Source organism: Rhinatrema bivittatum, chromosome 1 (assembly GCF_901001135.1).
Source record: "Rhinatrema bivittatum chromosome 1, aRhiBiv1.1, whole genome shotgun sequence".
Classification (NCBI taxonomy): Eukaryota; Metazoa; Chordata; class Amphibia; order Gymnophiona; family Rhinatrematidae; genus Rhinatrema; species Rhinatrema bivittatum.
This window is the reverse complement of record NC_042615.1, coordinates 273,315,929-273,329,206: the sequence shown is the minus strand read 5'-3', so window position 1 is coordinate 273,329,206 and position 13,278 is coordinate 273,315,929. Positions and strand designations below refer to the sequence as shown.

Here is a 13,278-nt window from a genome sequence, read left to right as displayed (position 1 = left end):
CAGTTCTTCAGGCCCTCTTTTTCACAGGTTTTGATTACTGCCATACACTATCTTGTAATGCATTTAACCACTCTTAGACCCTTGCAGATTGCCCAAAAGGCTGTCGCCCGGCTACTAACAGGCACAGATATTTGACAGCACATCACTCCAGTACTGTATAACATTCTTTGGTTGCCTATATTATCACATGTTCAATACAAGGTAATCAGTATATTTCATAAACTCTGACAGTCCTCAACAGCCTTGGAACAGTGCACTGTTAATCTATATTTCAACCGGTGTTTTCATTCATCACAAGCAAGATTTCTTACCATATCACCTATAAAACTTGCGCATCTCTCAGACACAAGAGAATGCACCATTTCGGTTGCAGGTGCCACTTTGTGAAACTCACTGGCACCACCACTCTAGAATATTACCCGTCCTAAAATATTTAAGAAGCTGTTAAAAACTGCTTTAACTTAAATGCCAAAGCTGTTACAGCTAACTTAGCCATGACCTTTTTTAATCTTCTGACTCTCTACCTGCTTGGATAATCCAGGTTCCTGTCGATTATTTCATTTCTCAATGTCTTCAAATATTTTGTTTTATGATTTGTTCAGTTTACTGTTTTATTCTTATTTAAATTTTTATCCTTTGTTAGTATATGCTGTTTCATATGTATGTTTTTATTGCAAACAGCTTTGAACCTTTTTGGCTAGGTGGTCTAGAAATCTTTCACATAAAAAACACTGTGGATCCCTAAAGGCTAGAAGATGGGAATGAATAAAAAAGCTTGGGGGTAACCTGCACGGAGCAGCAGTTACTCCCTTGGGAAGCTTGCTGGGCAGACTGGATGGACCATTTTGATCTTTTTCTGCCATCATTACTATGTTACTGTGTAAATAAATAAAATGTACTATGTTACTACGTAAGGATGAGGTTATTTTTATACAGCAAGAGCTGAAAAGCATTCCAAACCCATACATATGCATGGTATGTTCTCTCATTTAAAAAAAACAAAAACAAAAAAAACCCAAACAAAACCAAAAATAAAAAATACAAACCAAAAAAACCCCAAACATTTAAATAATGTTCCACCAACTTACAGTGAATATGCACAAACATAAAAATTACAAAGCCCATGGAAAAGAATGTGCAAAATGCATGTTGCTACCAATAGAAAATCAAATTATGGAAACATTGCAGAGTTTATTTACAATGGCATTGGTGAGAAGGAAAGTTTGAAGAAATGAAGTATTTCTAGTTTATTAATTTGATGTCATCAGTTGGTTATCAGATATTGCATTCTATATTTTAATTTTCTATTTATGTTTGCTTTGATTGTATACTGAAAGGTAGAATATCAAATAAATTAAACTAGAAAATAGATCCAGCAGAATTAAGATTTATAGAGGCAATTTTCAAAACTGTGCATTTTGGTACAAGTTCATGGGTAATTTTTACTTGTGGGCTTTACATCAATTTTCAAAGTGAAAGTACATAAGAACTTAAGTTCCATACTCTGTCAGATCAAGGGACCATCAGCTCAGCATCCTAGTTTTAACAGTGGCCAATCCAAGGTACAAGTACACAGCAAGTACCCCAAACCACAAAGGTCAGGTCCTCAGGTGGAGACTGGCACTGCTCCTCCGGAGGGGACAGGTCTGAGGGAAGATCCCCCAAATCATCCGATGAAGACTCTGAGGTATCATCCCCCCACAGCTCGTATAAGGCGTCCTAACTGAGATTACCTGGAGACACCAGTGGAGGGCCCCTTGGTTTGGGTACAGAGGCCCCCCCCCCCCCCCGAAGGTCCCAGAGTTGGACCAGGTAACATCTGTCGCGGCAAAGGCCTTGACGGTGGCGCAGGCTGCGACGGGCCTTCCTCCTCCTTGGAACGCACAATGGGAATCGCACCAGATGAAGAAGGAAACTGTGGCCACCAGGGAATTGATGGACCCCTGGGCACCAGCAGCAGGAGCATAGGGAGGATGACAAGAAGGACATCAAGGCGCTCCAGCAGCGGTGCCAACATAAAGGGTGCAGGCTCTGGCACCAGTGGAGCCGGCGGCTCTATGCCCTGCAGGGCTTGAACTACCACTAGTTGCACCCTGTGTTCCAACTCCTCTTGAAAATCCGCCCAAGAGAGGACGGAAGGAGGAGGGGGGAGGCGTCACCAGATCTCTGAGCCCCGAGGAGGATTGGTGCCCGGCATTGATATCGTTGGGGAACGCCTGGGACTCCCGGGTTCGATGGAGGATGGTGCCTCCTTTCCGCGGGGGCATCACAGCAGACGCCGGTGCCGACCTGAGCCCGGAACCGTGTGAAGATAGACTGGTGGTGATGCTTTCTGGACATTTTATATATCGTCGTTCCATGTAAAGATCACAATGGTTTACAAAGTGACATTCATAGATACATCTGTAACTAATAATTATCTTAAGTTGTAGTATTCCTATACAGGCATTAATATCTACCTAGAGAGTTTTCTATTACATATCAATAACTGGTCTAGTACTTAACGCAAGTATTACGGGAATTTCAAATAAGAATTTTCCACTTCATTCTCAACTATTTCACCTTTACCTGCCTCTCCTCCCTCTACCCTTTCCCTAGCTTCTGCCAATCTCTCCTCTTTTCCTGAAATCAAGTAGAGGAAACTGCTAGTCTTCTTTCTTTCTCCAAACTCATTACTTGTTCTTCTGTCCCCACCCAATTCCTCAACTCCATCTCCACTGCAGTCATCCCTTCTGTCACATTTTCATTCAATCACTCACCACTGCTACTGTTCCTGCTGCCTTCAAAAAACATGCTGTAATCATACCACTCCTTATAAAACCGTCATTTGATCCTACCTGTCCTGCCAACTATCATTCCATCTCCCTTCTGCCTCCAAACTACTTGAACATGCTAGATGCTGTTCACTGCCGCTGTCTTGACTTCTTACATCTCAAGCCATTTTTGATCGATTCCAGTCTGGTTTTGCCCTCTACATTCAACTGAAACTACGCTTGTCAAAGTTTCTAATGACCTGTTTATGGCTAAAGTCAAAGGTCTTTACTCTGCCCTTATCCTCCTTGACCTATCTGCTGCTTTTGACACTGTCAATCACCATCTACTCTGATACTCTGCCCTTGCTTGGATTTCGGGACTCTGCCCTGTCTTGGTTCTCATCTTATCTCTTCTATCGCCCTTTTAGTGTTTCCTCTGGTGGTTCCTCCTCTAATCTCATTCCACTATCAATTGATGTGCCTCAGGGCTCCGTCCTGGGCCCGCTCTTCTTCTCTCTATATACTAATTCCCTTGGTGCTCTGATTTCCTTTTATGGCTTTCAATATCAGTTTTATGCTTATGGCTCCCACATCTACCTTTGTACATCAGAAATTTCACCAGAAATCTAATCCCGGACCTTGGCCTGCTTGTCTGACATTGCTGCCTGATGTCCCACCACCACCTTAAATTCAACATGGCCAAGATAGAGCTCCTTATCTTTTCCAAGTCAACCTCCCCTCTTTATCCTCTCTCTGTTTCTGTGGTAATATGGTCATCAACCTAGTCCCATCAGCTTGTAACCTTGGAGTACTCCAACTCCTCTCTCTTCTTTTCTATGCATATCCAAAACCCTGCTACAATGTGTTATTTTTTTCTTTATAAGATTGCCAAAATCCATCCTCTGAACACACTACCAGAACCCTTATCCACTCTCATCTCCTCCTGCTTAGACTATTGCAAACTGCTCTTCACAGCAATCCATCTCTCTCCATTGTAATCTGTCCTAAATTCAGTTGCACGACTTATCTTTCGCCAAAGTCGCTATGCTCGCACAACCCCTTTTCTGAAGTCACTGCATTGGCTCCTTATATGCTCCCGCATACAATTCAAGCTTCTCTCTCACCTACAAATACCTTCATTCTGCAGCACCTCACTACCTCTCCTCTCTTATCTCTCTTCACCCCCTCCTCGTACACTCCGCTCAGATAAGTCACTCTTATCTGTGCTCTTCTCCTCTATTGCCGATTCCAGATTCCATGCTTTCCACCTGGCTGCGCCATGTGCTTGGAATAGTCTTCCTGAACTGGTGCGTCATGCTCCCTTTCTTGCCCTGTTTAAACCCCTTTTAAAGACCCAGCTTTTTGAAATTGCTTTTAAATCTTATGCCTGATTGTCTGCTTTTAGGCTTAACTAACTTTCTTTTCTTTTTAACCATTCTCTTGATTCATGAAATACCCCAGGTCTCTTGTCCTGTATGATTGTCTTATTAAATTGTATGCTCTATTTAGCAGGAACTGTCTTTTTGTTTGTACGTACAGTGCTGCGTATGTCATATAGCGCTATAGAAATGTTTAGTAGTAGTAGAAAAATATCCACAAAACTTGGCACCATATTCGATGATTCTGCTGCCTCAAATTAACCCCACTTTTCAAATATAATTTAAACCAGACACAGGCCTGTGTTTCATCAGGAAACTATGCTTTCTTCAGGGATCGGAACTGCCTCAGGGGAAGGATCGTTAGCTTCTTAGCCCACGTACATAATGAAGATTTTGTGTACAGTTTACCGATTCTGCTTGAGTTCTTAATACCACGTTTGTTTTGAAATTTTTTAAAACATGATTTATTGCATCTTATTTTTGGCTTGTGTTGTTACTAAAGTAGAACATGGCATATGATACTGATTGTCAGTAGTGCAGCAGCAATCAACATGCATTAGTGCAGCGATGTTCGACCTTGCAGTTGTTGGCACAGCTGTGCCCAATGTCTCAGTGCCAGTCACTGGATCAGCAATGGCATTTGCTGCCTATGTGCATGCCATGGCATGTTCTATTGCCCACACCACAGTGGAAATCAATCAATTCTTGCCATTGCCCTCTGCTCTCGGCAGCCATCGCCAATTGTGTATTTCCTCCGTGCCAGATGGTGAAAACCAGCACTGTTTAGCATTGGCAACCAGGTACTACATGATGCTTGATGGCGCCCCACTTTGACAGCACTCTGTGCCGTTGATCTCCACCATGCTCAATGGTACCTCATGTTGGCAATGTGCGATGGCCCAGTGTTTTCCCACCAGTGCTCTGGCACTTGGACATGCAACAAGCATCTGATGCACTGCCGTGACACCATTGGTGCATCAGCAGTGCTAACTGCTCAAGCTCTCCCACTCTTCCTTGGAGACTGCCCTGCCAGATCTTGCTAGAAGACAGAAGGGGAGGCTACACTACCCAGGATACCTTTCAAAAAGTTTAAACAATGCCCATAGGGAGACTGAGAATATTGGCAGGCTGGGGTCACTGCAGAGCTATATATATTGTGATGTCAGCTTGCTCCGTCTCCATCTGCTGGCTTGGGAGCATAAACCCACTGGTCCTGAGTCCAAGTGTCTACATGCTAGGAAATCAAACCTCTCTCAATGCAAATAAAACTGTAGAAAAAGGAGACACAATATGAAGCTCCAAGGGGGTCAAGTCAGGACAAACACCAGGAAGTATTTTTTCATGGAAAGGGTGGTGGATGCATGGAATGAATGACCTCCCAGAAGAGGGAATGAAGACAAGGACGGTAATGGAATTCAAAAGGGCATGGTAAATGCACAAAGTATTAAATGATTGAAGCGAAGAGAAGTGTAACCCGTGTTGACTTAAGAGTAACCTGAAAGAGCAAAAAAGCAACAATTTCCCTAAATATTTAAAAAAATAAACAAAACACACCCACAAGGCTTGCTGGGCAGACTGGATGGATCACTTGGGTCTTTCTGCTGACATAATGTTGATAACATCCAACTTTTTTTAGATTTAGATTTATTAAGTTTTATATACCGTCACTAAGGACCCATCGTAATGGTTCACAACAAAAATAAAACATCCAGCTAAAATACATCATACAACATTAATATGCCTAAAATACATTTAAAATACATTATTAAACCTAAAACACATTATTACACCTAAAACACATCTTAAATAATCCTAGAAGTACTGCATAATATAGTACCTGAAATCTAAAAGTAATTAAGATCAAATCAAAAACCTAGATAATTTTAAAACTATTGATTTTTATTTTCCCCCCCCACCCCCAAGTCAACACACTCCCACAGTATGATCCCCCAATACATCCAGCACTATCCATCAATAGCCCCAGGATCTCTTCCCTGCCAATAAATAGTTGGCAGGGGGGGGGGAAAAAAAAAAAAAAAAAAGCAGAGCAGCAGTGCCTTAGGCCACCTCTTCCTCCTCTGTGGCCCAGAGTCCAAATACCACTTTGAACTACATGGGACACCAAAATGCTGAACAGTTCAGAAGTGACAGTGGGGCCCTAAGCCTGAGAGGAAGATGACAGTGACACACCAGTGCTCCCCCTTCCTCCTTATGTTGGAGGATTGATGTGAAGAGAGGGGCAGGAGTGGCTGCACTTTTTGGCCTCCATGAGCCACAGAAAAAAGGAAAGACTGCCAGAGGTCAGCTTATATTGTTTTTCACTTAAAATCAACAGCCCCAATTTTCATATCAAGAGCATTTTATCAGAGTTTACCAGTTTAAACCGAAAACCAGAAGCTCTAATTATAATCTGCTTAAGGCTCTTCACCCTCTGACAGGAAACTTGTAAATAAGAGTAGGGAGACAGCTGTGGAGTTTTCTATCTTGACAAAATTGTTTAAAAAAGTAATTTAAATATCAAAAAAAATTAGAGATTTCTTTTTTTCCACCAGTTTCTAGATGTCCCATTAACAATTCAATCTGCATCAAAAAGAACCTTTATTCTCAAGATTAGGTCACATTACTGGGCCTGAGAGGAGGACAGAATATTGATATATAGGAGTCCCTAAATTACAAGACTATATTCACTAAAATAAACAAAAATAACTAAGGAACTGCCAAAATTCCTACAAAAAATGACTCTGTAAATAAAGCTACCAAAGTATCTTCAAAAACTGATTTCAAAACATAATACATTTACGTAATGAATGCAAGCTAAATATTAACCAAGTACTCCTGATTTGCCTGCAGATTTTTAAATGGAAGAGGCATTAAAGTTAAGTATTTGGCTAGGTTTGCAAGATGCTCAGATCGGCAGTGGTGATGCCATATGCGTCTGTGTGGAAAGTAAAGCTCAGCTGCATCACATGAAGGACTAGAGGCTTCACAGAACAGCACACCACAGGCCCAGATCTCTCTTGATCAGCATGGACATTACAAAGGTTTCTACAATGCACACAGCAGCAGTCACATTACAGGGATAAACAGACATGCTCCAACCCTGCAGAAACATCCTGCACATGTTACTCAACCAGCACATGTTCCTCTTCTCCACCCCCTGACCCCCAAAACCCACCCACACTTACCGGTGACAGGCCTCTTCTCCGGTACTTTCACTCCCCACGCATCAGCAATATGAGCCAGGAGCAGCTGGGTTATCTTGCGGTGCACAATTTGGTTCCAATGAACCCCATCTTTCAGACGGTTCTGGACATCAAACCGGAAGTGATAGTGCAGGTCCAATACATCAAACTTGTGGCAGCTTGCCAGAATGGCACTGTAGAAATTTGCCTCGATGATATCATGGCGCAGAGTTTTATCCAAGTGCTGCAACTAACAATGAAGAAGAAATATTGCTGTGGCTTAAAAAAACAAACCAAAAAAAAAAAAAAGGGTCTACTTTGTATTCCAAAGATACTCATGACTGGAGGCATGAAAGAGACTGCTCCCTCATGTGGCTGAAGGGAGAATGGGTAGTGTAAACAAAGAGGACAAGAAGGTAGGGAGAGATCCTAAAAGCAGTCACTGCTCCAGGAGAACCTGTGTTTCTTGTAAGGGAAACAGAACTTCAAGGTAAAATCAAATAAATAGAAGTATGTACCTTTCCGTAAGATTTTGGTGAAAAAGGTCAGTCATTCCCTCCCCACCCCCATTCAGAGGAGGGCAGGTGAGGAGTCTGCCGTGTACTCTCCACGTGGCTCAGAGGATACAGCAATCCATTAAATGGATCGCTCTTTTTCCAAACTCCTTAGCAAAGCAGCTCAGAAAATCTCCCACACAATCCTTAAGATTTCTGTGGCTTTATCAGAACTGCATTTTTCAGCCCAATGCATGGGTTTTTACTCGCATGCCTTCTGTGATTGCTATGGGAGTTATGCTGGATGTGTATGATTCCACCATAGTGCTTCCAGCCTAACTCCCCTACGGGTCTATCCAGTACCGAGCGGTAGGAAGAGCTGCGTTAGTGCCTACGGCACCCGCGGTTACCGCACGCACAGTGCAGCTCACCTACCGCTCGATCCTGAACTCTAATTTCATGCAAATGTAAACCGCGGCTAAGAAGTGCCCGTGAAGCGTTAGGCCCGCGCAACCCATTTTACTGTATAGAGTACCTATACAGTATCCTGGGTGCGCGGGCCTAAGGCTTCACGCCACGCTGGTAACTGTCATTTCAAATGTCATTTGAAATGACAGATACCAGGAAGTTGCTTCGCCGCTGTCAGTGTCTGTTCTCCCCTCCTCCCGGAGCAGGGCATGAAAAGCAGCCTTGCTCCGGGAGGAGGGTAGAATAGACACTGACATCGGCGAAGCAAAAAAAAAAATAAAACGAAAAAAGCCCCGGCCGCGATCATGGGTGCCGGTCTCCGTGGCAGCCCCAGTCCTCTCCCCTGCTCCCAAAGCCAAAAAAAAAAAAAAGCGAAAAAAACGTTGCAGCCCCCCTCCGATGTCCGGACTGGGGCTGCCACGGAGACTGCAACGGTGAAGAAAAAAAAAAAACCAAAAGCAATTTTGGTTTTTTTTTTTTCAAAAGCGACAATTTTGGTTTTTTTTCCAAAAGCGACTTACTTTTGGGATCTGTCAAGATCCCAAAAGTAAGTCGCTTTTGGACGCCTGCAAACTTATTATTCTGAAGCCATCAGCAGGAAGACATTGCGATCGTAGCTCCTCCCGAGGAAGACAAAGATGGCCGCCTGCACGGGGGGGAAGCTACAATTGGCCGCTCAAGACGTGGCGTCACATCCCGTGACGCCAAACGTCGTGACATCACGTCTTCAGCGGCCAATTGCACGCTTTCCCCGTGCAGGCGGCCATCTTTGTCTTCCTCGGGAGGAGCTACGATCACAATGTCTTCCTGCTGATGGCTTCAGAATAGTAAGTTTTGCAGGCGTCCAAAAGCGACTTACTTTTGGGATCTTGACAGATCCCAAAAGTAAGTCGCTTTTGGAAAAAAAACAAAATTGTCGCTTTTGAAAAAAGAAAACCGAAATTGCTTTTGGTTTTTTTTTGCTTCGCCGCTGTGTCCCTCCTTCTCCCGGAGCAAGGCTGCTTTTCGCGCCCTGCTCAGAGAGGAGGGGGAACACAGCGGCGAAGCAAAAAAAAACACAAAATTGCTTTTGGTTTTTTTTTGCTTCGCCGTTGCAGTCTCCGTGGCAGCCCCAGTCCGGACATCGAAGGGGGGCTGCAACGTTTTTTTCCCTTTTTTTTTTTTTTTTTGGCTTCGGGAGCAGGGGAGAGGACTGGGGCTGCCACGGAGACCGGCACCCATGATCGCGGCGGGGGCAGGTGAGCGGGGGCTGGGGGAAAGCTTTCTACCTACCCTTACCCATGCCTCTACCGCCTGGGTCAGGGTAGGCGGTAAGTTTGCAGGTTAAACGCGCGACAAAACGGCAGGGAAAGATAGCGATAGTTGGGGCGCGGGTTACGGGATGCTAGGGAATAGCTAATTCGCTCGTTTGCATGCAATATACATGCCGCGGGCGGAAGGGGTTGCCCGGGGAATTTAGGACGCGGTAAGGAGTAGGTTTTAAAGGGGAATTCGGGATCGCAGGAGGAAGGGCTAACGCGGCCGGAAACAGAGTAAAAAGCGGCTTAGGAGCAGGGTAAACGCGGCCGCACTTTACAGGATAGACCTGCTAGAGAGGGTAGAAGAGCCAGGTCCTGTCACAACAGGCTGCCACAGCATTCTGGGCTGAAAATCTTATACACTGAAGGTACCGGACGGGTTAGGGTTGGAGTTAAGGGACACCCAGGAAGGTAAATTTTAGTTGCATTTAGACATGACCAGGGAGCAGGTGGACGGGGGAGGGAGGCTGGCACTGGAACATATAAATAAAAAATAAATTGCTAAACAAGTTTGAGGGGTTGCGGGGATAAGTAATAGGCCCACTAGGCCTGTAACCATATAACCAGTTCTATTATTGTGAACATAAGCCGATTAAGGATAAAAGTTAACCAGGAACACATGCCCAGATAACTTTAGACCCATACATAGGCTTGTCTAACGACAGCCGAATAACTTGTTCAGCTAACTGAACCCTACCATTATTGAATGCCCCTAACACACCCCTTTCTTATTTGTCTAAATCTTAAGACAGATGATGATTTATCCTGCTAACTTTTAGCTGGTTAAGCATGGGGAATATTCAAAAAAACTTAATATTTAGACCGATGTGAGTTATCCAGATAAATGGCTTTGAATATGGACCTCAATAAGTCCCAGGGGACATGCAGGCCCTTATGTAGCCAGATCTGTTCTGGAAAGCTGCATTCTTCTCACCTAGACAGCACTGGGGTGGCAAGTCGGAGGGACACCGTCCAGAAAGGCCACAGGGACCTAAGGCGGCTGTATGTTTGCATCGCAGCCCTGCTGGTGTCAGAAAGTCTGAATATTATGGGACCTTATGGTTAGACAGGGTAAGGGGGAAGGGTACTGGGTGTGAACTAAAAAGGAGATTTTCATGCTCAGCCACCCAAGAGGGTGGAGTACAGAGGAGGAAAATGACAAACTGCCTTGGATAAGGAGCGCCATCCTACAGGCAGAGACTGTCTATGGCTGGCAAACTGGGATTATCCTTGGCCGTGTGTACAGAAGTAAATGGGCAGGCTGAATGGGTCACCATCTTTTCTTGCCATCATCTACTATGGCGAGCAACCTTGCTTTACCTCAGACAAGAGGAAGCCACCAGTGATTTTTTGAGCCAGGGGCAGTGTCATGTTCCAGATCAGTAGACATTCTGGGAGAATAACCTCATCTAACCGGCTGAAGAGCTTTCCCAGATTTTGTTTGTACTCTTCCATGGACAGCTTGCCATACCTGAAGGAAATATATAATAAAAAAAAAATACAAAATTATCAGTAATGTAAAAAAAAAAAAAAAAAAAAAAATGCTATAAAATGCTATAAATAAAACATTCAAAAGAAAACTTCAAATAATAAAATGAGATCACTGACCACTCCTTTTTGTTCAGGTAGGAGTGTGTTCAGCATAAAGAATTTTTTAATAGTTACATTTTCAATGAAATATGAATTTATATAATGAACATTTTAATTTACACAATGGATGATACAACAGTTTCAATATGTTAAACATGAGATATAATTGAATGGGAGGAGTAAGGTAGAGGATAATAATATATGGTTGTGGAGGTTCTGGTTGATAGGGGCAAATCATATATGCTAGGGTTTATAGTATGGTGAGTGATCTCATTTTATTATTTGTTTATATTAATAGAACCGCGAGGTGGGAGTGATATTTTCTTATTGGTGTTTGGTCTCTTCTCTGTTCCACCGCCCTTGTGCGGTGAGTTCTTCGCAGTGTGCTCCCCAGCCGCTCAGGCTGGTATCTGTGGTGAGCAGAGTCCACGTGGGGGAGGACATCTTCGACCCCCTGCTCGTGTGGTTGGGCTGCAACACCACCGTAACTGGGTCTGCACTCTGGCTGGTAGAGGTAGATGCACGGAGTAGTTCCGGAAGCGGGGACTCCAGCGAGAGAGCAGGGAGCGCTGTAGAGGTCTCATATGGGCCCTTGCCCAAGGTACCACTTCCAGGGTGGAGGCCATAAGGCAGAGGACCTGCAGATAATCCCAAGCTATGGGCCGACTGGCTCCCATCAAGGACTGGAGACGCGTCTGAAGTTTCAACCTCCGCTTGGTAGTGAGACTGACTCTGTCTGCCTGGGTGTCGAACTGTACTCCCAGGTATTCCAGTGATTGGGAAGGCTGTAGGCAACTCTTGTTGAGGTTGACTACCCATCCCAGGCTTTCCAGAAGAGTGATCACTCTGTTGGTCGCCCGATGGCTCTCCTCTCGTGATTTCACCCTGATCAGCCAATCGTCTAGGTAGGGATGGACAAGGATTCCTTCCCGTCTGAGTGCCGCTGCTACCACTACGATCACCTTGGTGAAGGTCTGCGGTGCCGTGGCTAACCCGAAGGGTAGAGCCCGGAATTGGAAGTGGCGTCCCAGAACCTTGAAGCGTAGGTAGCGCTGATGATCCGGATGGATCGGGATATGCAGGTAGGCTTCTGACAAGTCTAAGGCCGTGAGGAATTCTCCTGGCTGTACTGCGGTCTTGACTGAGCGCAGAGTTTCCATGCGAAACCTCGGGACCCTTAAGTATTGATTGACTGATTTTAGGTCCAATACGGGCCGGAAAGCGCCCTCTTTCTTGGGTACCATGAAATAAATGGAAGTGTGTCCAGAATTCATTTCCCAGGCAGGTACTGGGATGATGGCTTTCAAGGACAGGAGCCTCGCCAGGGTAGCTTCCAATGCTGCCTTCTTGTGTATGGGACATGAAGATTCCACAAACTTGTCCGGAGGGAGATGATGAAAGTCCAGATAATACCCCTCTCGGATGATGGCGAGGACCCACTGGTCCGACGTAATCTCGACCCATCTGGGGTAGAAGAGGGTTAACCTGCCCCCTATGGCTCCGTCCCCCGGATGGATCGGCTGATTCTCATTGTGAGGCGCGGCCGGGCCCTGAACCCGAACCAGCTCCCCTCTTGCGCTGCTTGGTCCGAAAGGACTGGTTCCTGGCCTGAGGACGAGGCGCCTGGTAACGACTCCTATAAGGAGTGACGCGCTGGGAGCTTCTACCTCTGGAGGGCCTTGGAAAGGCGCGCTGGTTCCTTCTGAACCGATCTTCCGGTAGTCGAGGTACTGGAGAGGTGCCCCATGTGCTGGCCAGTTTATCAAGGTCGCTGCCAAACAGGAAAACCCCCTAAAGGGCATTCTGGTGAGGCGTGTCTTTGAAGGAGCATCGGCTGATCAATTCCGGATCCAGAGCTGCCTCCTGGCGGCCACGGAGGATGAGACCCCCTTGGCTGTTATACGGACTAGATCTGAGGCAGCATCCGTGAGGAACGAGAGAGCCGACTCCATGTCAGTTGCTGGAGCATTGTTCCTGACCTGTGACAAACAGGAGCGCGTCACCACTGTACAGCAGGTTGTGATCCGCAAAGATAGAGCTGCCACCTCAAAGGCCTGTTTCAGAATGGCGTCCAGTCGCCGGTCATGAGGCTCCTTGAGGGCCGCTCCCCCCTC

The 13,278-nt window shown here is 45.3% G+C and overlaps 1 protein-coding gene across 6 annotated transcripts in view; it reads right to left on the bottom strand.

Moving 5' to 3' along the window:
• Positions 1–13,278, bottom strand: part of LOC115087492 (PC-esterase domain-containing protein 1A-like) — a 123,900-nt gene that overhangs the window by 66,041 nt on the left and 44,581 nt on the right. For all 6 annotated transcript variants that reach the window (XM_029594758.1, XM_029594806.1, XM_029594789.1 and 3 more), the window contains exons 5-6: positions 10,895–11,045; positions 7,318–7,564 (exon numbers count right to left, since the gene is read on the bottom strand). In XM_029594758.1, the coding sequence (XP_029450618.1) occupies positions 7,318–7,564; positions 10,895–11,045 (398 nt within the window). The remainder of the gene's footprint in view (positions 1–7,317; positions 7,565–10,894; positions 11,046–13,278) is intronic.